The 13,187-nt window shown below is 38.8% G+C and overlaps 1 protein-coding gene across 1 annotated transcript in view; it reads left to right on the forward strand.

Moving 5' to 3' along the window:
• LOC124276132 (kinesin-like protein KIF26B) overlaps window positions 1-13,187 on the forward strand; it is a 205,052-nt gene that overhangs the window by 47,870 nt on the left and 143,995 nt on the right. Inside the window, 1 exon segment of the mRNA XM_046711803.1 lies at window positions 8,866-9,104. Within this exon segment, the coding sequence (XP_046567759.1) occupies window positions 8,866-9,104 (239 nt within the window).

Below are 13,187 nucleotides of genomic sequence, written 5' to 3' on the forward strand. Positions count from 1 at the left end.
CACATAATTTGCTTTTGGAGGATAGCCTAGTGGATAGAGCATCTACTCATGATGTTGATGACCCAGGTTTGATTCCCAACATGTGTACAATGTGTGAAGCCTTTTCTGGTGATATTGCTGGAATATTACTTTAAGTGGCATTTGTGACTCTCTATGTGAAGCATTTTGGAGTTTGTAAATCATTTAGGGTGCTGTACAAATTCTGTATATTATTAATATTTATTTATGTATCTATACCACATTTACTCACTCACTGATAAACATTTGTATATTTGAGTAATTAGTGTAAAATTTATGCTTTAGCTGAGGGTCCTTCTTAAGCTATTGTTGATTTGAATAATTCATTACAAGGATGTGGCAAACACATGTATATACCAATACACTTATCATTAGGTTTCCCTTTCAATAACCACGCCATGTTTTGAAAAAACCTACTTAGATATTTACTTGATCACATAGGGAATTTGTAGTATGTTTGGTTGAGAATTCATCAACAGAAGTTATAAACAATGTTTGCAATACTTTATAAGTTTATTTAACATACCACTGAGAAATAAACCCATGCATCCATCTACTTGGTTTTGTACTGTATCAACGTTGGCATGCGTACCATGTAAATATACAATTGTGACGAACAGCTTGTGTTGATAGTGCAATGTACATAGCTTATCCATTTCACTGAGTGCATGTCAATAACATTATCTGCTATAATTTGCTTAAGGATCATAGCCAGTCAGTAGAGGAAATACTTGTTAATTTCAATGTACATTTCAGTTTGTAAACATATGTTCCCATGTCACATGCTGTAGTCATGAAATTCCTTTCAAGGCTGATTTTATGTTTGTCTTGAAAATGTACACGCTGGACACACCAACTGTCATCTGTGTGTCATTGATAAAGCTAAAGAAGTTAATCACAGATGCTGATGATAATTTTAAATATCTAGCTGGGTTTTAATATTTTATACGAGATAACGGAAATGGATATTCAACATTCTTGTGTCAGACAAATACATGAAAAGCAAATTTACAATTTTCAAAGTTGGGAATTATTTCAAATCATTCAGACATTTCATTTGAGCAGCTTCATTGCATACAGCAGATAACGCTGGCTCTATTCTAGACCTTATGATGTTAGGAATCTTTACAATGCCTGCCATCTTTTTAATGGCACATCTCTCTGGTTAGGCATTTTTATCACACAATTAAAGTTTTCAGCACACAATTCTTGTTTTTATCTGCATTTGCAGGGTTTTATCAACCCCTTGCAGTTTATTGAGAATGGGGACCGTTATCGTTCACATGGTGTGCTGAAGAAGGATGCTGGCATTGACAGCAGATGGTTTACTAGGGTCCAACAATAACTGAATTTTTATTGCAAATGAGTTTTGTTGTTCTGCTGTGCTGCAGGAAGCAATGATCCTGGCAAACAGTTCAACAACACATGTACTTTATTTCTTGGAGACTAAACCCTCGAAACTGAGGGTCCTTGAACCTTGGTACTTGTGCATTGCCAGTAATAGTTTGTCTTTTGTTCTCAGAGACTGGACCTTGGGTCCATGATCCAATTCTTCTCATTAAGGGAGTCATGATGTCAAGCAAATACAGGACTGAGCTGTGGGGCAAATTAATCATTATCATCAGAAGGATTATATATGAAGCGCGAGATTTGACGAAAGTGTAGCAGGAAATTCCCGCCATCATCTACTCCAATATGAGCAAGCTTAGGGTAGGATTGAGGCAGAAATTTAACTATGGGCGGGCTACGAACATTAATTACTTTTAATTCATTTGATGGAAATTTTGATGACATCCTCACATAAAAATTGCACGAGCTTGAGTTCCTTTGGAAATGTTTTAAGCTGATATTAATGTTTTCGTGCACCGAGCAAGTCAATACAAAACCCAATGTCCTCAGTCCTCAGCAGTGTGTCACTGGGAAAATATTAAACAGATTTGAATCTGACAGAAATTTTCAGCATTGACAATGAGATTTGTCACACTGGAGGTAATATCCATTTCATATTTCCACCATGCTGCCTGTCAGGTTGAAATGGGGTGGTGAAAACGTTTTTCATCAAATTCCAATTTTGTGTAATTAAAACCACTGACACCTGAACATGATTAGACTCACCTGTGTGACCTGGGGAGTCAGGGGGTTGTGACTGGGTGAAAGCAGAGTGACATGTGTTTATAGGAGATGGGGAGGGGGCAGGTTGGGGAGGGATCATCATTGGGAGGGGCAGGTTTGTGGGGATCAACGTTTGCATCCTTTGATTACATGAGATGGAATTATGCATAATTCATTTGTTAGGAAGTTAAACTATGAAAGATAAGAGATATTGCATTTTGTTCCTTTTATAGAAACAAACAAGGACTCTTATAACCTAGTCTGTCGTACAGACCCTGAAGCAAATACGTCCAAGAAATCCCACGCAAGTCTAGAAAATGTGCAAAGTCTAGATTTCCGCAGCTTCAGGAAAAAATGAAATTGAAGAAGGTCTCAGGGCTTCTTTTCATAATTTTTTTCTTATATATGTTCATTTCAGAGCATAGTTGTTAATCTACTAAACCAACACAAAGATAATATACTGTTGTTAGACTAAAGGGCATTACTAGCATAGCCATTGCATCAAACAGTTTCTTCTGTATAGGGATGGAATAGAATCTGTTTGTATATGCATCATATTGTGATGTTTATGTGATGCAAGAGTCTTTATGTGATATGTCTATGTTCAGATTTGGTTATGGGTATCCCTGAATGAGACTGGGTTATCTGTATAGACTATAAAGCGATGACAGCGGGTTATAGCGTAAAGCTTAGTGGATGACTTGGTGAAACTGGTTTATAGTGGATCACTGGGTGAGATTGGGTTATAGTGGATCACTGGGTGAAACTAGTTTATAGTGGATCACTGGGTGAGACTGGGTTATAGTGGATCACTGGGTGAGACTGATTTATAGTGGATCACTTAATGAGACTGGGTTCAAGTGGATCACTGGGTGAGACTGATGAAGATCACTTCTTTAGACTTGATTAGTTAGGATTTCATGATTTGTCATAGTGGATCACTTGGTGAAACTTGGTTATAGTGAATCACTGGGTGAGACTTGATTATTGTAGATCACTGGGTGAGACTTTTATTCATTGTAGATCACTGGGTTATAGTGGATTACTTGACAAGACTGGGTTATAGTGGATCACTTGGTGAGATTAGGCTCTAGTAGATCACTTACTGAGCCTGGGTTATAGTGGATCACTGGGTGAGATTAGGCTCTAGTGGGTCACTTAGTAAGACTGGGTTGTAGTGGATCAATTGGTGGTGACAACGTTTAGTGTCAAAGTTGGGTGGTGACAAAGTTTAGTGTCAGATTTGGGTAGTGATTCAATGTAGTGCTGGAGTTGAGTGGTGAATCAGTTCAATGCTGGAGTTACACAACTTTTCTATGTTATTATACCAACAGCTGGAGCTCCCATCATCATCTTGATTGTTAGTGCTTAACATTAAATTTAGAAAAAACACTCTGCATTGTGTACTTCTGTCTGGCAGGTTTAATCAAGTCAAATGTTATGAGCGCCCTGTCAATTTGAAATGACACATCAAATAAAAAGAATCTAATGACATTATCCAAATATTTCACCAACCCATTTTACTCCTTAAAAACAGAAAGCATAATGCTATGACATGGTGGCTCCACAGAAGAAAGAATCCTTCAAACAATACAAATAGGATGTCATTCAAAGCCCAAACAAATCTTAGAAAAAATCAACAAAACTGTCAACAAAGTTTCAGTTTGAATTAGCCTTAAATACATTATCTGTGAAGAAATAAATAACCGCATGGACCCTTTCTGTTTCATGACTATAATTTGTCTAAGGCAGATTGCTTCCTCAACAGTTCCTGGTATTGTCTTGTAACCAAGGAACCAAGGCGCCAAGGAGCCAAGTCCCAAATAGCTATTTGACAGCCTGGCTCCTTTACTTCCTTCAAGTTGATGTTGGGATTGCAGTGGCCCCAAATAACGGTAGAATAATCAGGTTAGGGGTCCTGCTACAATGGACAGTCAGTTCGAAAAGCCCAGCAGATGTTGCAGAGGAGAGAGTCGTGGGTTGTCTTCATTTAGGCTCATCTTCCGAATCAATGAGAGCATTTTTTATAGGCATTCTGGGACTTCTTTATCGGGCTTGTAACCAATCGTGACGCCTTCAATGAGACATGTCATTCTTTCACTTTAACTATTTAAATGTCTGCAGCATTTTATGTTACACTTCTTTTGAGGAGTGAATTTGTTGGGGATAATTTTTGCTTGTTTTCTTTGTTATTTTAATGCTCTTTTGAAATTTACGCCTCTTGATTTGAATATCCAGGGGATTTTGATTTAGAATTGACTAAAAAGCTTGATGTAATTGATGGATCTAATCCTGTTAATTACGATACTGACAGTTCCTTGTAGCCGATATACACATCTCCCTTCAGCATCAATCATAATTTACATTTAAAAATGCATAATAAAATGTTAATTTCATAAATTTAAGTAACACTAAATGAACTGATTTTAAAAAATGGTGTTGAAAAAACATGTTTTGGGTTTTGCTTTGTTCATGACATGACTGACTGACTGAGTATGGTTTTACGCCGCTTTTAGCAATATTCCAGCAATATCACAGCAGAAGACACCAGAAATGGACACCACACATTGTACCCATGTGGGAATCGAACCCAGCCCTTCAGAATGATGAGTGATCACTTTAACCACTAGGCTACCCCACCACCCCTTATGACATGACAAGTTTCAAATAACATTTGCGTGAGTGTGTGAGTTTGCTGTTATGCTGCTTTTAACAATATTCCAGCTATATCATGGTGGGGGACACCAGAAATGTTCTTCACATGTTGTACCCATTTGGGGAATTAAGGGCCTAGGTCTTCAGTATGACTTAGAGCTAGCCAATGCATTTTACCAATAGGCTACCCCAGCTTAACTAGGCCCAGATCTTCAATGTGACGAGCCAATGCTTAACCACTAGGCTACCCCACCGCGCTAAATAACATTTGAAATGCACACCAATACTTCTAATTTGTATTTCTTGCCTTTATGTGTTGGTGTCAGACACAAGCCTGATGAAACCTTGACATTGTATGAAATGGTATTTTACGTATGCCCTTGAATCATGATCCATTCACAAACCTACCACTCGGCGAGACATTTGAGACTCCCTTTGAAGTCTTTTGTGTTTATAGAGGTATGTACGTTTGAAAAGTCAAAGCTCGTTACAAATGCAATTTACACAAGACGAGATTGACGACAACGTTTTAACATGCAGTCAGCCGGCCAGAGACTGTAGGTAGTGGATCCTTGTTAGAAAGCAGGTGTGATATGTACAAGTAACCTGTGATGTAATTAGCTGTGTGAAATGTACGAGCAGAGCTTGCAATCACAGTGTCACAGTAACTGTCATACAGGTGAGTGGCAACTCGTTTATTTCAAGGATAGGTGTGATCGCTATGGCTGCGTGAGGTAAATATGTCATTTGTGTTTGGTCATTGACGTGATGAGAGTGATGACATTCAAAGTAGGTGTTGTCAATTTCTAAATTTAAAAAAGTAAGTGAAATTGATGACAAGACAAGATGAGTCATTTCTTGGTAGGTGTTGATGTTGGTTGTAAGATGAGTATCTCTATCTGTTAGTGTGAAAGAAGAATGTGGTCTGAAATAGAGTCCGTCTATTTCAGCTGTCATCAACCTGATCTGGGAGACAGGTGTAGATTGCGGGTTTTACAAGTTTAGTTTGTAATCTGAGTAGGAGGAGAGAAGGGTTTTGAGAAACGGAATGAAAATAAATTATTCCTGATGTTTATTTCTTGAGTTTATAGCCCTAGTTGCTGATAGTCAATGAACACATGTAGTTCAATTGCTGGGTGTTAAATTTGGAATCCTTTTTACACAAAACACATGGGCTTTGTTGATGGAGATGGGTTATTTTTTATGCATATTTTCAGACATTGATTATCTAAATTGCAGTTAGTTGTGCTACTGACTTTATCTCTTGTACAGCACCCCATTTACAAAATTATCCATCTTTTGTTGGACGGTGAAAGTTGTCAGATAGGAACTTCATGCGGAAAGATTTTACGATAGTCCAACCAAAATCAATTTCATTGGCCAGATATCCAGCTGTTACCTAATTTCTTCCCAGTTGCTGTCATAGGACTGTTTTCTCTTCCACTGAGATGCAGAGATATACTCTTGAGCCTGCCTCCCCACATGCTCACTACCTGACCCCAAACCCCCATCCCCCCACGTAACTAGGACTAGTGTCATCCTCTGTGCATCTCTCATTCACTGTATCGGTCTTGATTTTTCTTCCATCCCCTTTTCCTCTCTCTTCCACTCCTCTCTCATTCTCCCTTCTGTGAAGAACCTTTCCTCTTTACACAGCTATTCTTTCTCTCATCTGCTTCCAGGTTCAATCCCCAAGTAACTTCCTTCATTCTGTCCATCAGTCTCTCCTCTCTCTCTCACCCTTTCCCCCCTCTGTCTCTCCCCCTCTTGCTCTGTCCCCTCTTCCTCTCTCTCAACTTTTTTCCCTCCCTTTCTCTCCTTCCCACTCTGTCTCTCCCTTTTTCCCACCCTCTCTCTTTCTCACCTTTTTTTCGCTCCCTCCTCTCTCACCTTTCCCCCAAAACTCTCATCTTATTTTCCTTTCCTCTTTCTCTCTCCCTTGAACTTTCCTCTCCCTCCCACCCTCTCTTTCTCATTTTTGTTCTCTCTTTCACACTTTTTACTATCCATCTTTCTCTCCCACCCTCCCTCACTCACATTCTCTCCCACCCTCTCCTTCCCTCTCTCTTTCACTCCTATCATCTTTCTCTCCTCTCTCACTTGCTCCCTCCCACCTCTCTCTCTCTCTCTCTCACCTCATCCCTCCTACCTCAGCACCTCACCTATACGGTCCATCCCCTGAGTCCTCCTCAGTAAAGATTTGTTCTAATTTGCTTCCAAAGTGACATAGGCAATTCTCTATCTCTCCCTGATGAATGGCATCAACTTCAAGAAGTGTCTGGTGCCCATCTATAGCAGTAGTGGTGGTCCCTCCTCTGCAGACCAGCTGGAAGTAATTTCACTGACATATCACTGGGGCCATGTGGTTAATCATGATGTTGAAATAAGAACAAATGTCTCTGTTTATCTGGAGATGGGGAAGATCTGCTTCCTGTCCATATCAACCTCTGTAGCCAGCAGTTTCACGACTACCTAGTTTATATAGATGTGGATTGAAGGATTGCAGCGATAACCTCACTCAAAATGCTATGTTGATTTGATTTTATCGTCAATTTCAGCTCTTCCCTTTGACCATGTATTAGTTCAAAGATGCTGTAATTTATATCCTGTGTTTGACATGTACATTTATTTTGTAAATACATCGCTGCTTTTTTTGGAGTAGATATTTGTGATCCACAAATGGTTTCTTGATGTCTTTACCATCATAAGTCACGTGACGGATTATAGATTAGGACTGATCTCTGACAAATAAACGTTGGTCGTAAGAAGTGACTAAATAGATCAGTCGTCAGGTTCAGGGACCTGGTTAATTGTGTGTCATAGTTCCCTAGGGGTGCAGCTCACACTATCCATCACTGGATCGTCTTATCCAGACACAATAAATACAAACTGCCATCTCTCCCTCTCTCCTCTTGTAAGCAATTCGGGCTATCCCAAACTCTCTCTCTCTCTCTCTCTCTCTCTCTCTCTCTCTCTCTCTCTCTCTCTCTCTGTCTCTCTCTCTCTCTCTCTGTCTCTCTCTCTCTCTCTCTCTCTCTCTCTCTCTCTCTCTCTCTCTCTCAACTCTCTCAGTCAGTATCTCTCTCTCTCTCTCTCAACTCTCTCAGTCTGTCTCTATCTCTCTCTCTCTCTGTCAACTCTCAGTCTGTCTGTCTCTCTCTCTCTCTCTGTCTCTCTCTCTCAAACTCTCTCAGTCTGTCTGTATCTCTCTCTCTCTCAACTCTCTCAGTCTGTCTGTATCTCTCTCTTTCTCAACTCTCTCAGTCTGTCTGTATCTCTCTCTTTCTCAACTCTCTCAGTCTGACTCTCTCTCTCTCTCTGAATTTGAAGCCCACTGCATCAAGAGGACAGTTAGACCTGCAGACTGACAAGCCTTGCAAGGTTCTCTCCCTTGATTCATACAAGCAATCATTGCATGGCAAATGATGCTAAGTGAACTTAGGTTCCAGTTCCCAGTGGTTAGTTAATTGTAAGGATAGATCAGTTTCCATGGTAAAGTTAAATCTGAAAGACAAATCTACAAAACATTTATATTGTTCAATGTGCAGACATTTCAGTCACCTGTTAATACACATTCAGTGTAACTGTCTCACTAGGGATGGATTCGAGATTTCTAGTACATAAAGTATACCTTCATACATTCTTGACCTACTAAAACCCATGACTCCTGAGGCTTGAAACATACAAGCCCTCAATTACCTGACAAATTCATGGGAGGGACAGTTTAAAGTGTCATGAATCTTGGGATGTAAGAGCTGACATATTTATATTGAATGCAGAAATGAAATTCTCCAATAGGTCAATGTTTTACAGAACCAGGAGTACATTTATTTGCAAGATTAATTAAACTCTGTATGAAGGCCCCAACTGAATGGTTTCTTGCCGAGTCTGTCTACATACGACAGGCTCTCTGACAAAATGTGAGAAACAGGTCAAGGAACGCTGCTGTCAAGCGTCCAAAAGATGTAAAAATATTTACAAAATGCAAAAACAAATCCTTAAATGTGGGTGAGTATTTGTTTACATAAGATTGACACAACATACTGTGTGCAGATCCTCACTGACTTGAATCTCTTGCAGGGTCTGTCCTTGGAGAAGATCGAGGAAAAACTGCAAGTGCCTGAAAGTTTCCGCAAGTACCTGAAGCAGCTGCAGTGTGATGTCTGCGAGACCCACATCCGACAGCTGAAGCAGGAGGCCGTCGCCATGATCAAGTCCATCCAACACGCTCAGTCAACGTCCGGGGCCACTGCCAACATCCCCGCCCTCGTTGGGTCCTGCAACATCTTCCCCACCCATCAGAGGATTGGGAATGGAAGGTGGGTTCTGATTGGTTGATTTTGGTATTTCAAACTTTGCATGGATGTCTATTGGAGTGTAATTCTCAGTAAACTATGTGGCCAAGTTGTCTGTGCAACACAAACGCATGCAGAGTTACCTTCCTTGTGTATACAGGAAATCTGATCATGGGTTCGAATCCATTTTAGTATGGCGAATGTGGCATGGATATCTGTGGGAGTGTAATTCTCAGTATACTGGGGGCCCAGTTGTCTATGCTACACATACGCTATGCAGAGTTACCTACCTTATGTATGCAGGACATTTGGATCATGGGTTTGAATCCCAATTTTCCGTAATCATGTTTCTTGGTTTCTCAGAACCATATACCAATGGTTGCAGGTTTCAGCAAGGTGGTAAACATCTTATACTTATCACTTTGGGCTTTCGTTCCACATCAAGCTGACACGGGCAATATAACAAAAATGTTCCTTTTACCCAACACACCCACCAACTAGTATATATTTGTGTAGGACAGTCAGACATGTGAGGAATCAAACATTCCTAGGTTATTCCAGATCACAAATTTAGCAGAGAGGTAATCTGTGTGAATAACCTGGTTCATACTCACAAGGATTGCCAGCTAATCTGAACCAGGTCTCAATTAAGGTTAATATGATACGAAAATGATTTTTTTGTCTGTATTAATGATTAAGAGCTTCATTAAATTTTTTTAAAGTTCCTCGTTTAAGGTCAAAGTTTCATTATTTGACCTTTGGACCATTTTTTATATAAATATAAAAAAATTCAGTAAAGTTTTGTCTTTGTTAAGATGATTAATTAAGCATTACGTCATACCAAATATGATGCAACTGCCCTTGAAAGAGAATTTCAGACTTCAGAAAGCTCCAGTGCCATAGCCAATGATCTTTGACAGCAGCACCTTGAAGGGATGTTTCCTGAAATTGGCATCACCTTACTCTTTTCCATTCATCACAATTACCATGACTATTTTGCTATATACGATACGGCTTCTGTGCCAGTTACCACTAGGATCCAATTGATGCGTTCCTAAACTTCCAAAGACAATACCTGTAATACGACTCTCGATTAGAGATGCAAGATGCAGGAGTTCTTTTGTCTGCATGATTGAGATTTTTCCTGACTCTCGTTCTGTATGAGACTTGAGACTTGATGAGTTGCGATGAGAGCTCATGTAATAACTGTGTATTGTTACACAGTTAATTAGCGCTGCCTGACTGAAATGGATCTGAAACTGACTCCTGGAATCGTCTCCACTTTGTCCCTAGCTTCCACTGTCTGACTGAAAACTCCCCATCCCTAATGCATCCCTCCCAAAGCCTCAATATCAAAATTAAAAAATCTGTTTCATAGTATCAAGATTCACAATAAAAGAACACACCATTTAAGATTGAATTTGTATATATATGGGCTTTATTTAAAAAACATAACAACATTTAGTCTATTTTTTTTAATGTGTATTATGTAAATTTAACCAATTTACAAAGGAACTCTTTTGAGGTATGTGTTTCTTCTTCAGAACTGAAATTGGTTAGTTTTATGATTATTTTAAACATTACAAATCTGCTGCAAGAGGCACTGGTGTGAAGAGGAATTCTCTTTGATCTTGTTTTGTGCATATAAAGATTGTTTGGGTTAAATTATGGCCATGCTCAAATTTGTACTTTTCTGACCATCTCCTGCTAGGTCATGCCACAGAAATGCATTGAATGCTAAACAGCGGAACATGACTCCAAATGAAGGGCTTTGATTTATCATGGATTGAATGGAAGCAGTAATAGATCTCTTTCATGTGAAGGATCACCATCATTTAAATGTTGCATTAAAAACAGAAACAAACAAACTTCCATTTTTTTCCATTTTGATGCTGACGTGTAATCACATCTCATGATAAAATGTGAGAACTGATTCTTTTTGTTTGACATTTTACCATTTTTTTAGAAATTTAACTTCCATCCACAATGATTCATCTCTGAAGCTTTATTTATTAGTCTAGATGAAATATATGTGTGAGAATCTATTTGTGAATTTGTGTTTTCAGAAAAGATTGATTCTTTAATGGCATATAATTTGTGGAAGACTTTTTTTGTTACTTCAACAGAATCTTCAGGATTTTCCTTTTTTTTAAAAGAAAGGAGCAAAAAAAAATTAAAACAAACACACTCAGAAAGAAAGTGAAATCTATTTAAAGGTGTAAACTGTCTCATTCAGATGCTAGTCCACTTCATCAATGACTATACAGAAGATTATTACAAACACTGAAGCGAAGTCCCTCGTTAATTAGTTCTCGTTGAACGAGGGCTGTTTCACGGTCAGAGATCCGGTGACTATTTGCTTTTTGCCGGTCTGATGATAGTGTCATTTCACCAATACTTCCATTGTTACCGGTGGATTCATTTCTGGTGGCAGTCAACTAAATTAACATGATGCGTGTCGAAATTGTATCTGTGCCACTAGCATTGACTGTAGGCTGGTAGTTCTTTCTTCAGCCGTGATTAGGGAAGGGATTAGGAGGGTTCTACATCAAAATGGCTTTTGTTTGAAGCGAGACCTCCCTAGGGGAAGAAGTTGGGATTATGTGGGTTTTTTCTTGTTGAATTGTTTGGATGAAATTAGATTTGAAGGATATTGTCCATTTCTAACTAAGCGACCTTTGTTTTTTTTATTTGGAGTGAAATTCAGTAGTGTTGGGAAAGTGTTTTTTCTGTATCATATGACCTAAGAATTAATATTATTGTGGCCTATTATAAAGGAATAATGGGGAATGTTGTGTTTTTTCCACATTTAGCAATATCAATTACAAATGCTCTACACATGGGAAAATACACTGAGCCAGGTTCAGTCTGACAAATCAGTGCTTGATTATATGAGGAAATTATATACTGCACAAAGGAAGTTTAAGAACCCCAGATCATTTCATATACAGTAAATTAACTCAGGGACATCTAATTGTAATTAAATATAACCATAGTTCATTATACACATTTCCACTGAAATATATAGCAAGTGTTTAGGAACCCCAACACAGTTTCTTGTATATTGCTGTTAGTTCTTTATAAGAGTGTTTGATATTAGGCTTATAATATAACAACTTTTAATCATGATGTGAATAATGAATTGCCAAATGAAACAAGGACATATCAATTTTTCAATAGTTCATTATGAAGTCAGTGTGATTTGATATTACCATATATGAACCGGTATAGTTTAAACTTATAGTCTGTAACTATAGTGGCATAAAGTATTAGTTGTAGTAATCAGAAAGAACTGGGTGATCCTTAACCTCTTTTGTGTAGTATATAAAAGAATACGGTAAACCATAAGCACAAACTGTTTTTGGTCCGTCTTATGAGTGAGTGAGTATAGTTTTACACCGCTTTTAACAACATTCCAGCAATATCATGGCAGGGGAAACCAGAAATGGGCTTCACACATTGTACCGGGAATCGAACCCGGGTCTTCAGCATGACAAGCGAACACTTTTAACCACTAGGCTACCCCACCACCCCTTCCTCTTATGACATGTTTTGGGTTACTCGAGGGATATTGTATATATCACACTGAAGCTACTGCAATGTTAGAATACTTTTCTTAAAAACTGTTGTCATGGAATCACTAATGGGTTGCAGGTCAGTACAGGTCCCCAGTACCCCATGCTTGTCGTACAAGCCAACAAAATGTGTGAGTTTGGGTATTATGAGGTATGGTGAGTGAGTGAGTTGGGTTTAATAAAACTGTTTTCAGTTTTTACGTGACATGTCTGCTTAATGTGGGAGAAAGCCTGAAGTGATGCAGGTCTGGGATATTTATATTACCACTTGTGTGAAACCCTCAAGCATGGGTAGAGTACTGATATGTGTAAGGTTAATCTTGGCAGATTGGGATTTGAACCCACATTCATAGGTATCTGGCCACTTGAAGTGAGAAAAAGCGTGCATCGCCAAGCCTTTAGTAACGTGCGCTGCATTGAGGTCAATTGATCAGCTGTTGTCAACATGGCATCTCACATAAATAAAAACAAGTGGATTCGATGCGTATCCTTTTCTTTTGATTAAGTAAAAACATGCGGCTAGATAAATACG

Source organism: Haliotis rubra, unplaced genomic scaffold, assembly GCF_003918875.1.
Source record: "Haliotis rubra isolate DU_JTF1 unplaced genomic scaffold, ASM391887v1 Scf206, whole genome shotgun sequence".
In the NCBI taxonomy this organism is placed as follows: Eukaryota; Metazoa; Mollusca; class Gastropoda; order Lepetellida; family Haliotidae; genus Haliotis; species Haliotis rubra.